The 15,340-nt window shown below is 42.4% G+C and overlaps 7 protein-coding genes across 12 annotated transcripts in view; 5 read left to right on the forward strand and 2 right to left on the reverse strand.

Annotated features, from left to right (window-relative positions):
* The window catches only part of RB195_022899 (uncharacterized protein), a gene marked incomplete at both ends in the record, with an annotated part of 57,191 nt that extends 52,951 nt beyond the window's left edge, over positions 1 to 4,240 (reverse strand). The window contains one exon of the mRNA XM_064210146.1: positions 4,179 to 4,240. Coding sequence (XP_064066027.1) covers positions 4,179 to 4,240 — 62 coding nt within the window. The remainder of the gene's footprint in view (positions 1 to 4,178) is intronic.
* Positions 3,031 to 3,889, forward strand: RB195_022901 (uncharacterized protein; the record flags this gene model as incomplete). Its single annotated transcript, XM_064210149.1, has 5 exons — positions 3,031 to 3,089; positions 3,142 to 3,255; positions 3,354 to 3,509; positions 3,568 to 3,685; positions 3,749 to 3,889. The coding sequence occupies 5 exons, from the start codon at positions 3,031 to 3,033 to the stop codon at positions 3,887 to 3,889; spliced, it is 588 nt and encodes a 195-aa protein (XP_064066030.1).
* Positions 4,241 to 4,328: 88 nt separating the features above from the next.
* On the forward strand, positions 4,329 to 5,410 carry RB195_022902 (uncharacterized protein; the record flags this gene model as incomplete). Of its 4 annotated transcripts, XM_064210150.1 has the most annotated exons (6): positions 4,329 to 4,378; positions 4,440 to 4,567; positions 4,627 to 4,757; positions 4,964 to 5,086; positions 5,191 to 5,280; positions 5,339 to 5,410. In XM_064210150.1, the coding sequence occupies 6 exons, from the start codon at positions 4,329 to 4,331 to the stop codon at positions 5,408 to 5,410; spliced, it is 594 nt and encodes a 197-aa protein (XP_064066031.1). The 4 variants fall into 4 exon arrangements, with proteins under 4 accessions (XP_064066031.1, XP_064066032.1, XP_064066033.1 ...); XM_064210152.1 differs by lacking the exons at positions 4,964 to 5,086; positions 5,191 to 5,280; positions 5,339 to 5,410 and adding an exon at positions 4,911 to 4,946 and having other exon boundaries at positions 4,627 to 4,820; XM_064210151.1 differs by lacking the exons at positions 4,964 to 5,086; positions 5,191 to 5,280; positions 5,339 to 5,410 and adding an exon at positions 4,911 to 4,946.
* Positions 5,411 to 7,425: 2,015 nt separating this feature from the next.
* RB195_022903 (uncharacterized protein) lies at positions 7,426 to 8,155 on the forward strand (the record flags this gene model as incomplete). Its single annotated transcript, XM_064210154.1, has 3 exons — positions 7,426 to 7,510; positions 7,557 to 7,719; positions 7,894 to 8,155. 3 exons carry the CDS (start codon positions 7,426 to 7,428, stop codon positions 8,153 to 8,155), a joined length of 510 nt encoding a protein of 169 aa, XP_064066035.1.
* Positions 7,781 to 8,155, forward strand: RB195_022904 (uncharacterized protein; the record flags this gene model as incomplete). The annotated part of the gene is made up of 1 exon (XM_064210155.1): positions 7,781 to 8,155. The coding sequence occupies one exon, from the start codon at positions 7,781 to 7,783 to the stop codon at positions 8,153 to 8,155; it is 375 nt and encodes a 124-aa protein (XP_064066036.1).
* A 504-nt stretch (positions 8,156 to 8,659) lies between these two features.
* Positions 8,660 to 9,121, reverse strand: RB195_022905 (uncharacterized protein; the record flags this gene model as incomplete). Its single annotated transcript, XM_064210156.1, has 1 exon — positions 8,660 to 9,121. The coding sequence occupies one exon, from the start codon at positions 9,119 to 9,121 to the stop codon at positions 8,660 to 8,662; it is 462 nt and encodes a 153-aa protein (XP_064066037.1).
* A 1,501-nt stretch (positions 9,122 to 10,622) lies between these two features.
* Positions 10,623 to 12,128, forward strand: RB195_022906 (uncharacterized protein; the record flags this gene model as incomplete). Of its 3 annotated transcripts, XM_064210157.1 has the most annotated exons (6): positions 10,623 to 10,733; positions 10,960 to 11,150; positions 11,207 to 11,334; positions 11,394 to 11,524; positions 11,731 to 11,853; positions 11,958 to 12,128. In XM_064210157.1, the coding sequence occupies 6 exons, from the start codon at positions 10,623 to 10,625 to the stop codon at positions 12,126 to 12,128; spliced, it is 855 nt and encodes a 284-aa protein (XP_064066038.1). The 3 variants fall into 3 exon arrangements, with proteins under 3 accessions (XP_064066038.1, XP_064066039.1, XP_064066040.1); XM_064210158.1 differs by lacking the exons at positions 10,623 to 10,733; positions 11,731 to 11,853; positions 11,958 to 12,128 and adding an exon at positions 11,678 to 11,713 and having other exon boundaries at positions 11,096 to 11,145; positions 11,394 to 11,587; XM_064210159.1 differs by lacking the exons at positions 10,623 to 10,733; positions 10,960 to 11,150; positions 11,207 to 11,334; positions 11,394 to 11,524 and having other exon boundaries at positions 11,740 to 11,907.
* Positions 12,129 to 15,340: the final 3,212 nt, after the last annotated feature.

The raw sequence follows: 15,340 nt of genomic DNA on the forward strand, positions 1-15,340 counted from the left end.
CAGAAAGGGAAATCAAATTTTCTTCATATTCAGGCCTAGCGCTTTTCATAGGAAGTAAACGTGTGAAATTTGTTGACAGTGACTACTGAAACCTCATGTCAGCAAAGGGTGTCGCATGTATATGATCATGCGAACCATTGGATGCTGTGAAGGGAAGCCTGCTGTGTACTGTGACGTTTCTACATGATACCCCTCTGAAGGGGGTGCGGGACAAGAGGTACCCGTGAAAACCGGCTGACCGCTCCTGTCCTCCCCTCAGCACCGCTCGCCTCCGCGTAATTACAGCTGTCACTCCACCAACTACACATCCAACACGACCGCCTCAGATCACCTACACCCCAATTTCCTATTGCTCTCTAATCAACGCCGCGCGCGTCGTTCGCGTCGCGATGATGCGGTGGATACTGCGGATTTTGAACGAAGGGGAGTGAAAAACGAATTGACGCAGCAAATTCTGATGTACGGATATAGTAAATTTAGCGCATATTGTAGGAAATGAATGGGAAGAAGTAGATCCTTCTACAACTTCACATGAATAAAGATAATCTTAAAAAGATGCTGCAGGGAAAAAAATAGCATGCATATATTTTCACACATTTCATAATTCCACGCATTTCACGCCCTAACTCTTTTATATAAACTCACAGTGCATAAGTATATGTTTGTCAAGATGCCATTCAACAAATTCGTGTTCAACTTTCAAGTGCAGCAGCTATACGTACAGAAACGTTATGTGCTTATTATTTGTATACATTCTTTAAACTCATTTTTACATTTTACCTTTTCAAAATTTGACATAGCTATAATGCTTATATAGAGCGTATGTTAAATATTTCAGTCCTTGCTAGTAGTTCATACAATAAAACTTTGTATGGTTCTTCAAACCTCTTTCAACAGCATTTTATCGCTTCATTTCTATCTATTCTCTGCCTTAAATCAATATGACAGATTAGGTGTATTACTGGCAATCAGAAACATTGTATCTTCGAGATATACCTTTGGGTACAGTGTATGTGTGCGAGGCATTATTCACGCCTCATTAGTCGGTGGATGCCAGTTTTACCCAGCTAAATAGCCCAAAAAGAATTTCCTAGAAAGCGAAAAAAGTAGAAAAAGGATTACGCCGATCAGTGGGACATTCTTTGAAGCATCTTTTGCATTCTCAGAGATGGATTAGTGGTTTCCACCTAACAAGTCAAAACAGGATAATTTCATTTTCACTCGCATAAATGGCATATATACAAACCTTTTTCATTTATATTAATTTACATGTATAATTTATATATAGTTTCAAACAACATCTAATACCAGACACGTTTATTTTTCTTCGATTCTAAAAGCGCAGCAAAGAAAACTCTTCGTAAGAGCAGCAGACGCGGCGAAATGGACAAGGAGGGTGGTGGGGGCAGGATGTCAGCGAGACGTAGCACAAGATGATCAACCAAGCTACTGTAGCGATTATGACGGTTTCAGGAGACGCGCGGTGCAATTGACGAAGCTTATTAGTCCCCTGGATACGTGGCGGCACATCATACGGGTACCTCTTGACGGTCCCCCCTCCCTCCTGAAGGCATTGCCGGCCTAATGAACCTTGTGTGTAAGCTCAAGCCTTGTTGATGTCAGAAACCTCCAAAAACCAGAAAAGAAGACCTACTAGCACTACACTCTTCCTAAGAAAACGCATGAGCCAATAGTGTCCACGCAAGTGTTTGTTGACCCCTCAATACAACAGAGTATACCTTATGCCTAGTGGTGTTAAAAGAAGGCCTCTTTATACCTTGCCATCTGGAATAACAGCATTGGGTCATGTAAGCCTGCAGGCAAGTTATTATCAGAGGTTGTTCCTAACCTAGTCGAAGAATTTTCTTTGCTCTCCGAACATATTTCCGAAGTACATAATGGATGTCAATCGCAAGTTAGTTTTTTTTTATACTTCGTGCTTTTTTATGTTCAATTGGTATTTTTGTGATCCTAGTGTTGCTATGAATGGATGCCCAGTTTGCGGCGCAGCTAAAAGTAGAATGGAAAGGCATCCTGTCGATATTAATGGATTTTCGCAAGACCTAATTGCGGAATTTAATGCACAGAAAAAGAACCGAAGAATTGCTGCATCGGGAAATTGTAGAGGTTGCGAAACTGCGAACACTACACAAATGACCAATACACAACTTTGACTACTGCGATGCCACGTTCAACAGTGTGAGTTGGCTGAGCAGACACAGGACAACAAAACACACTGACGAGTATTAAACGTCATCTATCGTGTGTCCCGTTTGCAGAGAGACCGTCAGAGTGAGTCACAGTCTATAGCTTTCATGATGATTTTTACGTGTAATAACCGTCGTTCACATTTTTGTTGATGACCCTTTCTGATCCTACTAACCTTGCATATGTATGTTCCATGCATTGTATCTGCCTTATCATATCCTACGCTCTGACAGACCTGTGCGTAAAGGTGGTGGTGTTTGCTGTATTATCAAAAGTGCCTTTCTCGCCAATATTGTCCATAACAACAATCAAATAAGAGCTGATTTCCTGTGTGTTGGTATTCTGATTCCTGATAAAATCAACTATCTTCGCTTTATTGTAATTTATCGGCCTCCTAGTACCTTCCATACCTAACGATGAACATATTCTTGAGCTCCTGTTTGATTTTTTGCTCGACTCAGAGCTCTACTGTAATTCTCGCTTATTTCAACTTGCAAATTGACTGGCAACAATCTATTCCATTCAATAGTACTTCCGAAAAATTCCTCAAGTTTTTTGTAAATATTGGTCTAGTTCAATATGTCTTAAAGCCTACCCTGGGTGATTCAGTTCTCGATCTTATGCTCTCTTCTACACCCTCAGTCTCTCATGTTCAGCCTCTTCCTCCTTTCTCCTCTTCCGACCACAAAATGGTTAGATTCAGGATTCTGGAGGAAGCCTTCAGCTCTATTGCATTACCACTGCCAGATTTTCACAAAGTCGATTATGTGATGTGTACTTCATTTTTTGGTCACCGTCCCACAAGTGTACAAAAAAGTAAGGATGGAAGTAAGAGAACGCCTGCGTACTCGTTTGTATTTCATTACAACACCAGATATAAGGTAAACTATACAATCGTAGTGTTTAGAAAATATCTAAAGAAGTGATATTTAGAAATATCGCCTCCAAGTGTCGAATAGAGCCAAGAAGACTCCACAATATGGACACGGAGTCAATTCAGATGCGAGTTGATGCCAACCCGCAATCTGATGGCATCCAGTTTTACAGGTCAGCACTAGACGCCAGGGGAGATGGACTCCTGCTGGGTAAATAAAACCAAGAGACAAATCCTTGCTCTGCGTATGCGTCTTACAAGATACACTTAGTCGAACGCAAAGGGAGTGGCTACAGAAGTACGGACAGAGGGCGTTATGTGTGGACGATACGTTCAATCTAACGTCCTACTCGCTAAGATTGGCCACTGTAATTGTTGCGGATGAATGGGATAGGGCTCTTCTAGCGGCATACCTTCCCTCTTATAGGTGATCTATTCTCAGCAGATCAAGTGTTCGCAGTTTCGCAACCTCTACAATTTTACAGAATGACCGAGGTAGCGGTCAGCATAGTGTTTGAGCACGTGAAAAAGCTCCTGCCTTCCTTCCGCACGGACTATTTCATGACGGATGGCACGAACACGTTCTGGAACGGTTTCAACAAGGTGTTTCAAAAATCTGTGTGTTTTACATCATCAACTTCAAGTTGTTCTAAGCAAGATTTGCAGCAAATTATTGCCCCTTTCGAGCCTTTCCTGAAGAAGATAAGAGAAATCTGCCTCGCCCGTAACAGAAACAAGTTCGTGGCGAAATACACGTCGATGTTGAAGTGTCTTCGTGAGAATGAAGAAACTGTACTGGCCTCATAAATGGAAAATACATGGCACGTGATTAGTTTGTATTCTCCGATCAAATGGTTATTGATTATCCATAAGAGCGATAAAGTGGACCAGTGGGCAGCTTTCGGGCAGTTAGGGTCCTGTGTTAACACCTCTATGCTTTGTGAACGTTTCCACAAAACGTTCACACACGAAATGCTAGAGGGAAAGGCAAACAGACTTCTCCGGCTGCTGATCGCATTAACTGGCCAATTTGGAAGAAGAGAGAAATATCATAGTTGGAATCTTAAGCAACGCGTTTCCGTTCTCTCAAACCCACTTTATATCATTTAGAAGGAGAGAGGGCTGGAGGAAGGAAGGTACAGGCTCCATCAGCATCATAAGGCGCACACGTTGGCTATCAGCAGATACTGTGAACAGCAGCAACTTGTCGCTGTAGCTAGTCCTGGAACCTGGGAAGTGAACGGCAATGGCAATGTGCACTGCGTGGAGAAACAGTACTGTTCATGCGACGAGAAGGTAAGGTGTTGAGAATAAAATTCAATACTTCAAAGTTTAGATTTTGGGTGATTATTTCCAGTTCAACAATCACTGCCAGAGACCAGTGTGGAGCATGCCCCTACGATTTCGCTTGCAGTTGTTCTATGGATGAGAAAAGTGGGGTTAGCTGTGTGCATGTCCATGCAGCTCTGTTGTACGCAGCAGCAGGTAAATCTAGTAGCCTAATCTTTGTCTAGTTTCTTGGCCCAATTTTCCTACTTCTCCAGGATATCGCTCGCGGCAATATGCATTACCCTCAGTAGTAAGTAGAAAGGCTGAAGATGGACCGTATAGCAGCGATGGAGATGAAGAGGTTATAGAGGTAGTAGTGGAAGACCATGTGGAGAACGAGAAGGAGGTTGGAAGAAGCTCGATGGATATAGAAGACCCCCACAGAGATATTTTCCAAAGAATGAAAATAGTTATTATACATAATTTTCGTCGCTTACTGTTCAACAACGAATGATACATTGTTGTTATTGTTTAGGAATAGATAGATAGAATTGTTTAGAATATGCGTCAGCTCGCGAGTCTCTCTTCAAAGTGATGAGAAACCCAACGTAGTGCACGCAAATGGGTTTGGAGGAGGCGAAAAGCAGGTTGGAGGAGTTCCGTAAAATGATAGATGATTTGGCAAGAAATGTTGAAGAGAGCGAGAATAATGTTCGCCTTGCTCGCCATCCAGAGGTACCTCCGGTCGGCCATCCTCAAGCGCTGACTTCGATAAGAAAACTACATAAGGTCTGAAACTAATCATATGTAAGAAGAAATTCTTTAAAATGTTTCTTTAGCACGCCCACTTACGCAAAGCAGAGCAGGCTAAGCGAAAGCCAGTCCTGGACATTCCGGATTGCGCGCAAGACGAGAGGAACGCTTGTGCTGTACGCCTTCGTATGCAGCCAAGCACACAGTACAAACAATTAAATTTCTTGGATTCAGTGTCCAACATGCGAAGATGGAATGCATCAGCAACCTTCGCCCTCGAGATGGTACCGACCTGGAAAGGAATGATGTGTAGGATGACAGAAATGTAGTCTTATTTATTTAATATGATGTTATATAAATGTACGTTTAAATATGCACAAATCCAATAAATGGGAGTCATACATAAGTGTACAAATTTATCTTAAAAAGACATGACACGTTCGTATTCGCAGGTATAATGTACTAACAGAACAGCAGAGATTAAGCATAATGTAATAACAAAGCCTAAGCAAACATACGAACTTCCCATCCAAAGCATCCAATGGTTCGCATGATCATATACATTCGACAACAAAGAATGACAAAAGGTACAGCAAGAGATGCAAAAAGAAGCGTAAAGAAGAAGAAAAATGGATGAAATTACAATATAAGATATAATCGCGTGCATTGAAGGAGACCATGTATGTTTGAGGAAAAGGCCATGAAAAAGATCGTAAACATACTGAAGACAATTAGATAAATAAACTAAAAGAAAAAATCCACGAGAAATAATACTCACTTGACAAGCAGAGGAAGACATGCAAGGTAGAGATCAAAACCAGAAAATATTACTTCATCATGCCGTAGATGCTTGCGTTGTGCGTATCGCTGCACAGTTAACAATATATTCGACGCCATGCACTTCTAATGCAATGTGTGGCTTTTATAATACTCCGGACCAATGCTAACGAGCCGCGAAATCCAACATGATACAGCGGGTAACTAATTCGACCTGGGCGGATATAGATGGCGTGAAATATAATGCTACGTAAGCAACTACACTGCAGGATAAAATAATATTTTCTGACTTTGATTTCTATCTCTTTCATATCTTCCTCTGCTTGTCAGATGAGTATTATTTCTCGACATTTCTCTCGCTAATTTGTTAGCTTGTTTGTCTCTTGCGTGCGTTTTGTGTACGTTTGCATAAAAGCCTCTTTTCTGTGGATTTTTCTCAAATATACGTTATGCCCTCTAATGCGTGCTATGACATGCAATATGGTAATTCCATCGTTTTTCATCTTCTTTACGCTTCTTTTTACATCTCTTGCTGTACTTTCTGCCATCCTTTGTTGTCGTATGTAAATGATCATGCGAACCATTGGATGCTCTGGAGGAGAAGCTTGATGTATGCTGTGGCGTTTCTATCTGATACCTCCCTTAGGGCACTACCGGCGTAATGATGCCTAAATGTAAGCTCAGACCTTGTGGATGTTAGAAACCTCTAAGAAGAATTACTAGCACTATACTCTTTTTAATATTGTGCTTGAGCCAATAGGTGTGTCCGAACGTTTGCTGACCCCTCAATACAATAGGCTATACCAGATGCCTCGCCATCTGGAAGAACAACATTGGGTCATGTAAGCCTGCAAGTACGCCATTATATGAGGTTGTTTTTAACCAAGTTAGTCGAACTATTTTCTCTGTTGTTCAAACGTATTTCCAATCTACATAATGGATATGGCTCACAAGTAAGTTATTTCTTCTTCTTTCACTTCGTCATCTCTTTCGTGTACTAGTGGGATTGTTGTGATTCTAGTATTGCTATGAATGAATGCCCAGGCCGTGGCGTGGGTAAAAGTAGAACGGAGAGGCACCTCGATGTCCGTGGATATTCGCAAGGCCAAATTTCGGAATTCAAGGCTCAGAAAAAGAGCCGGAGAATTGCTCTATCGGAGAAGTCTCTTCATAGCTGTGATTACTGTTATGCGAAATTCATCAGTATTAGTGGGTTGAACCGACATAAAGGAAAAAAGCGTGCTCAAGAATGTTTAACGCCGATGGTGTGACAGTTGAACACTGTCTCACCCATGTCGGACATGAAGCCCGTCTATCTCAGCTGAGACTAGATAACAATGCTGAGCAGTTCATAGTCTCGATGGTAGGAGGATGGTCTGACCGTCCGACAAGTTTACAAAAAAGTAAGAATGCAAGATAAGGTGCATCACACTATACAACTGTAGAGTTCAAAAATATCGACAAAAAAGGTGCTTAGAAACATCGCTTCGAGGTGCCGAATAAACTCTGGAAGATTCCATCAGCTGGACACAGTGTCAGGTCAGATGCGAGTTGATGCCAACTCGCAATCTGATGGCATCCAGTTCTACAGGCCAGCACGAGACGCCAGCGGAGATGGATTCGTGCTGGGTAAATAACATCAAATTCGTGCGTTGCAGCTTACATATATATTTAGTCGTCATAAATCCAACGCAGAAAGAGTGGCTCCGAAAGCATGGACAGAGGGCGTTATGTGTGGACGATACGTTCAATCTAACGTCTTATTTGCTGAGACTAACCACTGTAATTGTCGCGGATGAATGGGATAGAGCTCCAGCAGCATACCTCCTCTCTTATAGGTGATCTATTCTCAGCAGATTGTGTGTTCACAGTGTAATATCTTCTACAACTTTACTTGACATGACTGATATAGAAGTTGGGATGATGTTTGAGCACGTGAAGAAGTTGCTTCCCTCATTTCACACGGATACCTTCATAACGGACGATACCAACACATTTTGGAACGGTTTCAGCAAAGTGTTTCCATCGTCAAAGACTAAACGGTTATGCTTATGGCACGTACAGCAAGCCATGAAGAAGAATGCTAATGCGAAACTCGTCAACGTAAGTAGCCTTCGTCTGACTCCAATTGCTTGTAGCTGGAATGGACAGGAAGTAGCTGGAAAAGCTGGAATACTACTCAATCAGCGTGACCTCTGCGAGCCGTTCCTCAGGAAAGTACGATACATCTGTCTTGTTCGCGAAGGAAATGTCGTCGTAACACAAGACACATGAATGTTGAAGTATTAGGGTGTTCGGAAAGTATCTGCCGAAATACGGCAAAATTTCAAAACAACACAACTTTTTAACATTTTATTATTCGACGAAATAATCTTCATCAACATCGACAACCTTCTGCTAATGTTTCACAAGATCACGGATTCCCTTGGCGTAGAACTCCAGCGACTTGGAGGCGAAAAAAGCCCGAAGGTCATTTTTGAGGTGGTCACGATCATCGTAGCGCTTCTCTTCCAGGTGATGCGTTATCGTGCAGCAGGCGAACGTTGTCGAGTTTCGGGTGCTCCTTGCGGATCTTGTCGGCAAGTCTTTGCTGCCGAGTGCAGTAAACCTCGGCAGTAACTGTCGTGTTGTCCGGCAGCAGTTCGAAACGGGAGATTCCATGAATTCCTCAGTAGACGCTCAGCATGACCTTCTCATGGATTTCACCTTTCACGAAAGGATCCGGCATTTGATCGCCAGCGCATGTTTGTGGGCGTGGTTGACTTAAAGGACCCATTTTTAATCTCCAGTTACAATGGTGTCCAGCCACTCGAATCTGCGGCTTCTGGAGAGCAGCTGAGTGCAGATGTCCAGGTGTTTTTGGCGGTTGCCGTCGCTCAGTGCATGAGGGAGCCACTGAGCGAGCTTTTTCACCATTTCGAGAGATCGCAGTCCCTTGCTCACGGTGGACAGCGAACAGCCAAGACTGGCAGCAAAATACCGCACACCTTCATATGGATGCTGCTGCGCCAGATTCTTCAGTTCGTCGAACGATATTGCAGTCGGTCGACCAGAGCGAGGCTCATCTTCGAGTTTCTTGTTTCCAGCTTTGAAGAGCTGGAACCAGGTGCGCACAGACCGCTCAGAAGGGGCTTCAGTGCCGAATACTTGACTTAAATTTCGATGGGCTTCAGCAGCGAGGTGACCAGATTCGAACTCGTAAAGGAGTACGTGTCGAATATGGGTGGAATGTCCGGCCATTATAGGATGAAATAGGCAAGGACGAGGAAGCCAGATATGTTATGTGTATACAAGCGATGGTGTCCTTATATAATATATTTAAAACGGGAACTTCCAGAACATCTCAAAAAAATCTCAATCAAACAAAAGCCAACTCCTTCGTCACAACCAATAAAATGTATTACGTACTCTATGAAAAGCGCCTTTTGCATTACCAGTATTTGAAGGCGCAGTGTGACGTGGCGCCCTTTTTATTGCTACTGTCAGGAATCAATCTCTGACAAAAGTGGGATTTTTGCATTTAGTGTACGAGAGTTAAAGGCATCACCCCACGAATCTGAGGTGGTGCAGATTTCAGGAGGAGTATTCGTATACAGGATGGGAGACTACGGAGAGGGGGTGATTCCGTCCATTTCCTCCTAATTGCCGTAAAAAACGGCCCGGAAGATACGGCTTCATTCGTTTTGGCGCACCATTTTGTACAAAAGGTTCGATTGGAGTGCGCCAGTCTTGTGCGGCGCCGCATCTTCCGGGCCGTTTTTTACAGCACTTAGCAAGAAATGGACGGAATCACCTCCCTCTCCGTAGTCTCCCATCCCGTATACAAATAATCCAGCTGAAATCTGCACCACCTCAGATTCGTGGGGTGATGCCTTGAAAAGAGCACATTTCTCATCAAACAGTGACGAATTTATTATTATCACTTGAAAAAGCAATTTCGATACTGTAACTGAGCGAAAAAAAAGACATCTACAGATGCAATTAGGGATAAAATTAGCACAAAATAGGCTCCACGAGTTTCTGGATATGGGCGCTCAAAGTGAATTTCATGCTATATGGCTGGCTGCGATTTGTAGAAAAAATTCTATATTTCTACAAAATTCTGTGCTTCTAGCTTCCCTAGTTTTTTTTTTTTGAAACCTAGTTGGGAAAAATTCTAAATTTTGCCTCAAATTTTCAATGTTTTTCTCAACTAGCTTTTGAGAGAACCAGAATACCTACAGAGACGAAAATTTGCAGTTAAGAGTTTTCCTTGATGCTCTATCAAAATACGGCATCGAATTTTTCAAACACGCTGCCGTGATCTCGCAACGGAAAGAAGTGCGAAATCTCAGATTTTCGGCAACGCCACAAAAACTGTATGACTTCAAACAAAGTCTAATAACTCAGTTGGTAGTTTATAAAGACGAATTCGGTCTAAGAGTATTGTAGAAGAAGATTTTTGCTATCATATTTCGTTTTTATTTCCCTCCAGGTTGTTTTTGTTCTCTCGAAATCTAGTTGAGAAAAAGCTCAACTAGCTTGCAAAAAAACCAGAGGATCGCTGAAAACAACAAACAACGATCTCAAACAAGACATTTCTGGTCGTTCGATTTCACTCCATGTTATTTAGAGGGAGAGAGGACTGGAGGAATATAATTTCGCATATAATTGTGATGAATCAAAAATATACGTTTAGATGTATGCGTCAGCTCGTGAGAGTGTCCCTAAAGTGATGAGAGAACCGATGGAAGACACGTAAATGGAATTAAAGCAGGCGCGGCAAGTGGACGAACTAACCAAGAGGTTAGGCTTGTTGGCAGAGAATGTTGAAAGGAACGGAGACACTGCACGTCTTGCTTGCCATCCAGAGGTGCCTTCGGTCAGCTTTCGGGCGGTTAGGGTCCTGTGTTAACACCTCTATGCTTTGTGAACGTTTCCACAAAACGTTCACACACGAAATGCTAGAGGGAAAGGCAAACAGACTTCTCCGGCTGCTGATCGCATTAACTGGCCAATTTGGAAGAAGAGAGAAATATCATAGTTGGAATCTTAAGCAACGCGTTTCCGTTCTCTCAAACCCACTTTATATCATTTAGAAGGAGAGAGGGCTGGAGGAAGGAAGGTACAGGCTCCATCAGCATCATAAGGCGCACACGTTGGCTATCAGCAGATACTGTGAACAGCAGCAACTTGTCGCTGTAGCTAGTCCTGGAACCTGGGAAGTGAACGGCAATGGCAATGTGCACTGCGTGGAGAAACAGTACTGTTCATGCGACGAGAAGGTAAGGTGTTGAGAATAAAATTCAATACTTCAAAGTTTAGATTTTGGGTGATTATTTCCAGTTCAACAATCACTGCCAGAGACCAGTGTGGAGCATGCCCCTACGATTTCGCTTGCAGTTGTTCTATGGATGAGAAAAGTGGGGTTAGCTGTGTGCATGTCCATGCAGCTCTGTTGTACGCAGCAGCAGGTAAATCTAGTAGCCTAATCTTTGTCTAGTTTCTTGGCCCAATTTTCCTACTTCTCCAGGATATCGCTCGCGGCAATATGCATTACCCTCAGTAGTAAGTAGAAAGGCTGAAGATGGACCGTATAGCAGCGATGGAGATGAAGAGGTTATAGAGGTAGTAGTGGAAGACCATGTGGAGAACGAGAAGGAGGTTGGAAGAAGCTCGATGGATATAGAAGACCCCCACAGAGATATTTTCCAAAGAATGAAAATAGTTATTATACATAATTTTCGTCGCTTACTGTTCAACAACGAATGATACATTGTTGTTATTGTTTAGGAATAGATAGATAGAATTGTTTAGAATATGCGTCAGCTCGCGAGTCTCTCTTCAAAGTGATGAGAAACCCAACGTAGTGCACGCAAATGGGTTTGGAGGAGGCGAAAAGCAGGTTGGAGGAGTTCCGTAAAATGATAGATGATTTGGCAAGAAATGTTGAAGAGAGCGAGAATAATGTTCGCCTTGCTCGCCATCCAGAGGTACCTCCGGTCGGCCATCCTCAAGCGCTGACTTCGATAAGAAAACTACATAAGGTCTGAAACTAATCATATGTAAGAAGAAATTCTTTAAAATGTTTCTTTAGCACGTCCACTTACGCAAAGCAGAGCAAGCTAAGCGAAAGCCAGTCCTGGATGTTCCGGACTGTGCGCAAGACGAGAAGGACGCGTGTGCTGTATGCCTTCGGATACAACCAATCAGTAGCAGCACAAACCACCAAATTTGTTGGATTCAGTGTCCAACATGCGAGGATTGAATGCATACCGAATGTATCAACAACAACGTGTGCCCTCGCGACGTAGCAGAGTTGCAGAGAAGTGATGTGTAGCATGACAAAAATGTAGCCTTATTTATTTGATGTGTCAGTTCTGTGATTAAATGTGTACAAACTCAATAGGAATTACTTATGAGTATGATGTGATAACTGAGCAGCAGAGATCGAGTAAGATGTGCTAACAAAGCCTAGGCCTTGAGTGAGGTATCAAGTAGAAACGTCACACATCAAGCTTCTCCTCCAGAGCATCCAATGGTTCGCATGATCATTTACATACGACAACAAAGGATGGCAGAAAGTACAGCAAGAGATGTAAAAAGAAGCGTAAAGAAGATGAAAAACGATGGAATTACCATACTACATGTCATAGCACGCATTAGAGGGCATAACGTAAACTTGAGAAAAATCCACAGAAAAGAAGCTTTTATACAAACGTACACAAAATGCATGCAAGAGACAAAAAAAGCTAACAAATTAGCGAGAGAAATGTCGAGAAATAATACTCACCTGACAAGCAGAGGGAGATATGAAAGAGATAGAAAGCAAAGTCAGAAAATATTATTTTATCATGTCGTAAATGCCCGCTTGGTGTGTGTAGTTACACAGGTAGCATTATATTCCACGCCATTCACCTCAGCCCACGTCGACTTCTATGAGGGTAAAACGGGTGCGGGACAAGAGATACCCGTGAAAACCGGCTGACCGCTGCTGTCCTTCCATCAGCATCGCTCGCCTCCATCAGCATCGCTCCTTCCATCAGCATCGCTCGCCGTAATTACAGCTGCCACTCCACCAACTAGACATCCTACACCCCGCCTTCCTATTGCTCTCTAATCAACGCCGCGCGCGTCGTTCGCGTCGCGATGATGCGGTGGATACTGCGGATTTTGAACGAAGGGGAGTGAAAAACGAATTGACGCAGCAAATTCTGATGTACGGATATAGTAAATTTAGCGCATATTGTTGGAAATAAATGGGAAGAAGTAGATCCTTCTACAACTTCACATGAATAAAGATAATCTTAAAAAGATGCTGCAGGGAAAAAAATAGCATGCATATATTTTCACACATTTCATAATTCCACGCATTTCACGCCCTAACTCTTTTATATAAACTCACAGTGCATAAGTATATGTTTGTCAAGATGCCATTCAACAAATTCGTGTTCAACTTTCAAGTGCAGCAGCTATACGTACAGAAACGTTATGTGCTTATTATTTGTATACATTCTTTAAACTCATTTTTACATTTTACCTTTTCAAAATTTGACATAGCTATAATGCTTATATAGAGCGCATGTTAAATATTTCAATCCTTGCTAGTAGTTCATACAATAAAACTTTGTATGGTTCTTCAAATCTGTTTCAACAGCGTTTTATCGCTTCATTTTTATCTATTCTCTGCGTTAAATCAATATGACAGGTTAGGTGTATAAGTGGCAAGCAGAGACCTTTGTATCTTCGACATATGCCTCTAGGTACAGTGTATGTCTGCGAGACATTATTCGCGCCTCATTAGTCGCTGGATGCCAGTTCTACCTAGCTAGATAAGCAAAAGGAATTTCCTAGAAAGCGAAAAAAAAAGTAAAAAAAAATAGCATTACACCGATCAATGGGACATTTTTCGCATTTCTAAGTGGCATATCACTTATGCTAACCTATTTCATTCTTCCTTCTTTTATATTAACTTGCAAGCACACTTTATGTAGACCTTCGAACGACATCTAATACCATGTATAGTACTTTCCTTTCCATTCGATTTTAAAAGCGCATCATAAGAGCTGTAGGTGCGGTGAAAAAAAAATCGTCGTAAGAGCGGTAGACGCGGCGAAATGGGAGGGGAGGGTGACGTGGGCGGGGCGTCTTGAAGAAATAGCAGAAGAGGAGCAATCAGGCTACTGTAGCCATTATGACGGTATCAGGAGATATCACAATAAACCTTAATCCAAGAAAGAAAGGAAGTGTGATCTCCGAATTCCAATCTGAGTGAGGGATGAAATAGGAACTTAGGCCTCTCGATCCTTATCTTGAAGCTGAGAAAGATTAGTTCAGGTAATGCATAGCTTATATCTTTTATTCTTCCTCTGTCCAGTTTTCTTCTTCTTGTTCCATTTGTTCTTGCATTGAACTCCTTATTTATTATTATCACTTATTTAGTTCGAATTTTCATTCTCTCTTTCGTCTACTACATCTCTTTTGCTTGATTTGTTTTCTTTTCATCCAATTTTTTTTACATGCGAACTTATTTCAACATAATTAAGTTCATTTGAAAAGTTCGACTTTCAGTGAACCTCGGCATAGTTGAATTTATATTATCGAGTTTGATAAGCTGTACACGAGGTTGTTAAACAGATTTATTGGCTAACGTTTCGGCTAAATCGCCTTCTTCAGAGCCTGAAAGGGGCGATATTCAATCTACAATTCAAACGACCAACCTCTCCACAACTAAACTGATAGACTCCACGCCTACTTTCAATCACAAATTTAGCGACTACACTGAATGCTCACCTTATATCGGAGACGCCTAGCATGGACCGCTGACTGATCGATCACGAGGGCGAATGGTTCGAATGTCACATTCGGATCGCACAAACCATTCGAGATATGGCGCGAGTTCCCGCGTTATCGACAGACATTCGCCCTTGCGGTTCATTTTAGGGTTTTTGGCTTGGATCCAAAATGCCTCCAGCGATTTTCGAGCCAACGTTTTAGTTTCGTGCGCTAAGATTTGGACCCTAATTTCAAAATCGGCTCCGTCGTGTTTTTGTGTTCTATGGGCACCTAAAGGTGTCCATCCTCGTAACCTATTCTTGCCGCTCACGTGCTCTTTGACGCGGACATATAGCGATCGTGCCGTTTCACCGACATACTCGTCACATAGTTCGTGCAAGAAATCAGGTAGATTACATCGGATCTCAAGCAGTCTCCTGATCTACCTGTGGGACAAATAATACAATTCGGTGTTGTACAGATGGTATCGTATAAACGATTCCGCACTAATTGATGTTTCAAATTGTTCGGTGGTATTTCAACGACCGAAACGGAACTATCCAAGTCTGCTCTCCTCAGACACCGCCTAATGGCAGCGCTCACTTCATCGGAGATGTAAGGAAAGCAGAGAGGTATCTTATCTGTGGTGGGGTTTTCCACTTGCCGTGCCCGTTCACTTCGGTATCGTCTCGCTTCAGACGTTCG

Source organism: Necator americanus, chromosome X (assembly GCF_031761385.1).
Source record: "Necator americanus strain Aroian chromosome X, whole genome shotgun sequence".
NCBI lineage: Eukaryota > Metazoa > Nematoda > Chromadorea > Rhabditida > Ancylostomatidae > Necator > Necator americanus.